An 8,210-nucleotide genomic window follows, 5' to 3' on the forward strand; every position below is an offset into this window, starting at 1 on the left:
ATTTCTTAAATTTTTATCCATTTTGCTGCATACAGTTCAAAGCAATATAGTCACATAATATTTAATAATTCTAACATTTTCTTTAAAAATTGTTCCATTTTCCAGTATTGAATTTTTTTTTTTTTTTTTTTTTTTTGGCCGTGCCTCATGCATGCAGGATCCTAGCTCCCCAGTCAGGGATTGAACCCGCGCATTGCGCGGAGTCCTAACCACTGGACCGCCAGGGAAGTCCTAAATGTTCCTTTTTGATGCTGTTTGCCTTGAATTCTGTTTTGTCCATTAAAAATATTGTTATGTATTGATCCTCCTGCCCCCACCAGTTTTGTGTGTGTGTGTGTGTGTGTAGTGTATCATTTTTTGTAACCTCTGCCTTCAATCTTGTGTTTTCATTCTTTTTTTTTAAGTGCATTTTTTGTAAGTAATATATAACTGGATTTCTAAAAATGTCAGTCAGAAAATCTTTATTAGTTAATAGATGAGTTCAGCAGTTACTGAGATTGTTGATATGTTTGTATGTATTTCCACCACTCAAAACACTGATTGAGAAAAACCCAATCGAGTAGAAGCTGAGAAAGAAGAGAGAAAATAGTCAAAATAAAACTGAGGTTCAGGGCTTCCCTGGTGGTGCAGTGGTTGAGAGTCCACCTGCTGATGCAGGGGATATGGGTTCATGCCCCAGTCCAGGAGGATCCCACATGCTGCGGAGCGGCTGGGCCCATGAGCCATGGCCGCTGAGCCTGCACGTCTGGAGCCTGTGCTCCACAGCAGGAGAGGCCACAGCAGTGAGAGGCCCGCGTACCGCAAAAAAAACCCAAACCCTCCCCCAAAAAAACTGAGGTTCAAAGTAATCCTTTTAATATCAACATTGTAGATATAATTTCATTTTATTTTAGCGTTTTAAGTTGCTGATGAAGTCTTTTTTCTAATCCTCATCCCTTTGTCTTTTCACTCTTTTTGCTTTTGAGATTTTCTTTTTATCCTTAATATCCTAAGGCTTTACTATTAGTTGATGAAGAGTGGGCTGGCTTTGTTTTGTTGTGGTTATTTTTAAATTTTATTTATTTACTTATTTTGGCTGCGCCTCATGGCTTATAGGGTCTTAGGTCCCTGACCAGGGATCGAACTTCAGCCCACAACAGTGAAATCAATGAATCTTAAGCACTGGATCACCAGGGAATTCCTGTTGTGGTTATTTTTTATTGTGCTCTTTCAGTCTGAGGAATCATGTATTTTTATATATTATTCATTAATTATTGATTAGTTATTGCCCTTCCTCCATTCTCTTTATCCTGTAATTCTGAAACCCCTAATAGACCTGTTTTGGATCTAGCTTTCATAATATGCCTTTTCTTTCATTTATCCCATCTGTTTGTGCATCATTCTAGTGGAATCCTCATGCTGTGTTTCTTGTGTACTACTTTGGTCTTAAGCTGTGTTAGTCATTATTCAGCTATTCCACTGAATTTAATTTGGGTTTTGTTGATGGTGATGGTTGTTAATTAATTTCAGCAATCACATTCTTCTTTCCTAAAGACTTTGCTACACACAGGTAACGTGGCATCAGTTTCTGTTTACCACTATGGAATCCTGTCTAATTTTTTCATAGCTAACTTTTTAATTTCTGGTGTATATAAAATGTTCTTTTTTGTTTTCAAGAGCAGTGTTACATTTATTAGTATTTTTGTAATGATTCTATGTAATAACATAATTTATTGTGGTGGTTAATAGCATAGACTCTGGAGGCAGAGGGCTGAGGCTCAAAGCCAAGTTCTGCCTCTTTGACAAGCTATTCAAACTCCCTGTATTCCATTATCCTTACTTTGATCATAATACTAATACTTATGTCATAGGATTTTTTGAGGATTAAAGGAGGTAATAAATGTCAAAATACGTGGCATATACCAAGCCCTCAGTAAATATTAGCTGCTATTAGTTGTAGTAGTGGTGGTAGTACTATATTAGTTATCATTATGCAAATGTATGTTTTGTGGAGATTTTCCCATGCTTTTGTAATCTGCCATGCCATCCCAGCCATGCCTTATATTACTTTTTAAAATTGAAAATGGGATCTAACAGACTTAAATAACTTATGGCTGCTCTTTCTTTTCTACAGATTGATCCTGAGTTAGAAAAAAAACTGAAAATGAATAAAGTGTCATTGGAGTCCGAGTATGAGGTACAGTATGCTAATGTAGCAATCTTCCTAGTCAGTGACTGGTTCTATCTGCTTTAAGGTAAATTCAAATTATTATCAGTACAGGAAAAAAATATTTACCTTAAATATATGTTATTGGAACAACTATGTAGTCGTTTGGAAAGAAAATAAAGATGGATCTATATTTCATATACTGTTTCATATCCATATTCTAGATGGATCAAGAATTTAAAAATAAGAAACAAAAAGTAAAAGTACTAGGAGTAAACAATGAAGATTCTTTTTAGTGGTCTTGAGTCAGAAAACCCTATTTAAATATAGAAAACCCAGAAGCTTTAAAAGTAAAGATTGCAGAATTCATACATAAAAATTCAAAAGTTCAAAAGTTCAACCTAAAAAAAATAGTGTATATAAAGTTACTAGTTAAATGTGAAATTCTAAAAATATTTTTTATCTTAACACGATGAATTAATTTATTTAAATATGAAGAGCAAATCAGTATGGAAAATTTCAACAACTCACTTGATCAGTAGGAACATGGGCAGAGCATGTAATGAGTTCAGAGACAAGGAAATAAATATCATTTTTAAACAGATAAAGAGATGCTCAACTTATAATAGGAATGTTAATTAAAATTATAGCGAGGTATCATTTTCCACCTATCTTATTAACGAAATCAAAGAGCTTAATAGCATGTTTTATTATAGGATGTGGAGAGAGAGGGTGTTCTCCATCTCTGATCATATTTTCCCATTTCTTTTCATGTTTGGTCATTTTTGATTGAAAGGTGGACATTGTGAACAATATACATTGAAGAGACGTGTGTAGAGTGTTGATTCTCATTTTAGCATTTCAATCATTGGCTGATCATTTTGAGCTTGATTTTATGCTTCATAAGGGAGGATCTGTAGAAAGGTTTTGATGTTTCCTAAACCCCTCAAACTGTGGCATTCAGTCTCCAAATTGTTCACCCAGAGGATCTTGTCAGAGCTTAAGACTAGACCACTTTTTTGTTGTTGTTGTTTGTTTTTGTTTTATTGTTGTTGTTTTTTAGTTTAGTTTGGGACTGGACCACTTTTGCATGAAGTTGTTCTGCCAACCTTGCATCCCATTTAAGAATTATTCTCAAATTCTCTTGAGCATATAGGTCTTATGTTATCTGAGTGAAGGCCATTATTCTTTCCTAAAACCTTTTTATAACTTTGTATCATTTCATAACTATACGTGAAAATAATTTACTCTGTTCTTGACACTAAATTAGTAGAATTTTGTTCATCTATGTAGATTTAGTAAACTCCTGGTAAAACTGTAAGTGAAATTTAGAGAATGGTTCATTTACTATTTCCCCATTATCTTGTCAAAACCTCTAATTTGCTACTTCTCAGTATATAGCTATGGAGGGTTTGTCTGGGAGTGGACGTTCCTTAAAGTTCTTTTAGAAGCCGTAGAGTTTGAGAGCTGAAGAAATTATATAGACCATTTGGTCTAGCCTTTTCATTATTACTTTTGAGAGAATTAGTGCCCAGATAGCTCAAATCACTAGCCCAGGGTTATATAGCTTGTTAGTAAAACAGTAGTGCTTAGTACCCAAGTGTCAAGGTAAATTGATATCATTTTCCCTGTCTCTGAATAAAAGCTGTCCTGTGTTCTCTGTGTTTCTTTTTCTATCTTGTGCACTTAATTATTCCAGAATAACCAAAGCAGATATATGAAAGTTACTGTCAGAGTGGTGTCAGAAGGGTAAAGAAAGGTTTATGTTCTTCCCTTTTTTCCTATTTTCATTCCTGTGCTTGAGAGACACTTCACACTAACTAAAGATATGGTGATCCAAACTGTGGTTGAAGCTAGTTTTTATTGCCCCAAAAGAGCTTTGCTTATGGCAGCTATGGGGAATATCTTTTCATTCTTAAGCCCAGGCTCATTTCTTAGGTGCAGAACAAATCATCTTGGTCTCTATTCCTTCTAGCAGACTCTAGATTCTCCACTTTTGTTCTCTTCATTTACTGCCATCACCCATGTTAACCCATGCTAGTCATTATTATGCTGGATTAGCGTTCGGACCTGGAGTTTTGTTCTCCCAGCTTCTTCCCTTTCTTTGTGCTCTCAAAAATAAAACATGTACATTATTCAAGAAACGCAAGTTAAAACTACAATGAGGTACCACCTCACAGAGGTCAGAATGGCCATCATTAAAAAAATCTACAAATAACAAATGCTGAAGAGGGTTTAGGGAAAAGATAACCCTTGTACACTGTTGGTGGGAATGTAAATTGGTGTAGCCACTATGGAAGACAGTATGGAGGTTCCACAAAAAACTAAAAATAGAGTTGCCATATGATCCAGCAATCCTGAGCATATATCTGGAGAAAACTATAATTCTAAAAGATACATGCACCCCTATGTCATAGCAGCAGTATTCACAATAGCCAAGACATGGAAACAACCTAAATGTCCATCAACAGATGAATAGATAAAGAAGATGTGGTGCATATTAATATATACAATGGAATACTACTCAGTCATGAAAAAGAATGAAATAATGCCATTTGCAGCAACATGGATGGACCTAGAGATTATCATACTAAGTGAAGTAAATCAGAAAGAGGAAGACAAATACCATATGATATCACTTATTATGGTATCTAAAATATGATGCAAATGAACACATCTACAAAACAGAAACAGACTCACAGACATAGAGAACAGACTTGTGGCTGCCAAGGGGGAGCATGGGGGAGGGATGGATTGGGAGTTTTTGATTAGCAGATGCAAACTATTATATATAGAATGGATAAACAACCAGGTCCTACTGTATAGCACAGGGAGCTATAGTATTTTGTGATAAATCATAATGGAAAAGAATATGAAAAAGAATGTATGTGTGTGTATATACATATATATGTATAACCGAATCACTTTGCTGTATAGCAGAAATTAACACAACATTGTAAATAAGCTATAATTTAATAAAATAAATTTTTTAAAAATATAGAGTTTTTCTGTTTTAATAGTTTAATTCTGATGAGGGGAAAGATAGGCAGTAACATCAATAGGAAGTAAGAAAAATTTTAAGTCCTAAGAAATATGACATTTCTTTAATTATTAAGCTTGATATGCAGTTATTTATTAGAATTATAAGTGAGGGCCTATTGAATTCTTTCTACTCATTTATTCATTCATTCACTGAGGTCCTAATCGAACCCACAGGGCTCCTATACTAATATTTATCCTCTAATATTTGTGGCTCTATAGAAAATAAAAGACTCCACTTTTGATGACTGGAAGAATATTCGAGGACCCAGGCCTTGGGAAGATCCTGACCTCCTCCAAGGACAAAATCCAGAAATCCGTAACACTAAGACAACTTGACTATGCTGATTCTTTTTTTTTTTTTAAATAAAAATGTTATCAACTGGAATTCCCACCACATACTCCTGTACATTGGAAAGAAAATTACAGACCTGCAGAAGCCTGGATGGGAGTAATTTGATGATAAGTACTCTTGATAAAAAGTTAAGTACAGGTTTCTATACTTCCCAACTCTTTTATTTGCAAATGAAAGTAACAATGTTGACCACATATATTTTTTACTGCTCAATAAAAATGTGAATACTGCCACTTAAACAGTGTCATTTATTCTACTCCCAGGTACCCACCCATATTTCTTTTCCCCTAGCCAGTAGGGCAATCTGATTCCTAATGAGAATAATAGGTCTGGATCCAAATTTTCACAGTAACATCAAGCAGGATTTTATGTCAGACCTATGTGGAAAATAATGTTGATCAGTCTGGTAAGAGCCTTGGTTTTATTTGTAATACCTCACATGTCAGGCTAATCAGTCTCCAAAGCATCACCTGATGATGGTGTTGATACCATTAAAATGCGTTAAGATAGTTTTATTGCTCCAAGTTAAAGCAAAAATCATGAGGTCATAACTTCCATCCTAATATACAAAAAAAAAAAAAAAAAAGAAAAATGCTGAAAAACTGAAAACAGTATGCTTTGATCCATGAGAGAACTGAGGTACAGGACAAAACCATCACCCTGAAAACTTGAGACACAGAGAAATATAAAGAATCACAGTTTACCTGGAGGAGAAAACACCCGGAAACCACTTCTGGGCCCAGCATCAGATAGGAATACCTAAAGGGTAATTCACTAATTATTAGAGACTGAGCATGGACTAACCTGAGAGATAAAAACTCCTGGAGACCAGGCCAGGGACACACTTTTACTTCCTGGAACCCCACCAAGTTCTCACAGTGAATGTCAGAGAAAAATCTTGTTCTTCTAACAAGGGGAGGGGAAGGTAACCATTTTGAAATGTGCCCTCCGAATTCTGTACTTAACAAAAGCCTGGTCTCAAAGGAAACTATTTTGTTAGAGCTTAATTATACTGGGTTTTACCAGAGCCTAACCAACTGGCGTAAGGGAAATACCCAACTCTGCCTCCCTCTAGCCTTTCTGTCTCACCTAAATGGAGGAAGAGGGGTGGGGAGTAAGACTGAGAAGCAGTTGTGCAGGTCACATACCAGGATCCCATAGATCACTAAAAGACTAAGATCTAATCAAAAGAGTATAGAAGGTTCCCCTCACTTTCCACATTACTGCCACATCGCCAAAGGCCCACTCACTGGAGTTTCTTTTACGCAGTCCAAATGGTTATCATGTCCAACTTTCCACAACAACAGAAACTATAAGGCATACTAAAAGGCAAAAAGCACAGTTTGAAAAGACAAACTAAGCAAGAGAATCAGATTCATAAATGGCAGGGATTGGAATCATCATACTGAGAATTTAAATTAAGTATGGTCAGTATGCTTAGAGCTCTCATGAAAAAAAGTACACAACATGCATGGACAGTTGGGTAATGTCAGCAGAGAGAAGGAAGTTCTAAGGAATCATAAGGATATCAATATAACAGAAATGAAGAATGATGTAGTCATCAGTAGAGTAGATATGGTTGAGGGAGGGAGAAAAAGGAGGGAGAAGGATACATATACCATGTTAACACTAATCAAAAGAAAGCTGAAGTAGCTATTTAATTCAGGCAAAGTAGGAAAATTAAAATTTAAAGCAAGGAAAATTATCAGGGATAAAGAGGGAGAATTACATAGTGATAAATGAGTCAATTCTCTAAGAAGACAACAATCTTTAATGTGTTTGTACCTAATGACAGAGCAGCAAAATACATGAAGCAAAAACTGACAAAAAGGCAAAGACTAATAGATGAATCCACTATTACTGTTGGAGATTTCAACTGCCCTCTGTCAGAAATGGATATATCCAGCAGTCAGAAAATCAGTAAGAACATAGTTGAACTCAACAGTAGCATCAATCAACTGGTCTAATTGAAATCTCTAGAATACCTCATCCAACAACAACAGAATACACTCTTCTCAAACTCATAACATTTTTCAAGACAATATTCTTGGTCATAAAACACACCTTAACAAATTTAAAAGAACAGAAATTATACAAAGTATACTCTCAAACCACAATGAAATTAAGTTAGAAATCAGTAACAGAAAGCTACTTGGAAATTCCCAAATACTTGGAGATGAATCAGTACACTTCTAAATAACACATGTCCAAGAAGTCTATAGAGAAACTTAAAATATTTTGAGCTAAATGAAGTTGAAAATACAACTTATCAAAGTTTGTTGGGTGCAGCAAAAGCAGTGCTTTGAGGGAAATTAGAAGCATTGAATACATGTATTAGGAAAAAACTCTAACATTATTAATCTAAGCTTCTAATTTAGGAAACAAGAAAAAAGCACCACTTAAATTCAAAGCAAGGAGAAGAAAATAAATAATAAATTAGAGCCGAAATCTTTAGAGAAAATCAACAAAACCAAAACCTGGTTCTTTAAAAAGATCAATACAATTGATAAACCTCTAGCCAGAGTAAGAAAAAAAAGAGAGAAGACACAAATTACTAATACCAGAAATAAAAGAGGGGCCATCACTATTGACTCTGTAACAACATTAAAGGATAATAAAGGAATATTATGAACAAATTTATGCCCACAAATTTGATAACCTAGATAAAAT

General features: G+C 35.0%; 1 protein-coding gene across 2 annotated transcripts in view; it reads left to right on the forward strand.

The window, feature by feature from the left end:
- The window catches only part of LOC309818934 (cytochrome c oxidase assembly protein COX16 homolog, mitochondrial), a 33,735-nt gene extending 27,962 nt beyond the window's left edge, over positions 1 to 5,773 (forward strand). For both annotated transcript variants that reach the window (XM_082648950.1, XM_082648951.1), the window contains 2 exons: positions 2,114 to 2,176; positions 5,408 to 5,773. In XM_082648950.1, the coding sequence (XP_082505076.1) occupies positions 2,114 to 2,176; positions 5,408 to 5,524 (180 nt within the window). In that variant the 3' untranslated portion in view covers positions 5,525 to 5,773. The remainder of the gene's footprint in view (positions 1 to 2,113; positions 2,177 to 5,407) is intronic.
- The last annotated feature ends 2,437 nt before the right edge of the window (positions 5,774 to 8,210 follow it).

This window comes from Grampus griseus (genome assembly GCF_964374135.1).
Source record: "Grampus griseus genome assembly, chromosome: 2".
NCBI classification, from domain to species: Eukaryota; Metazoa; Chordata; class Mammalia; order Artiodactyla; family Delphinidae; genus Grampus; species Grampus griseus.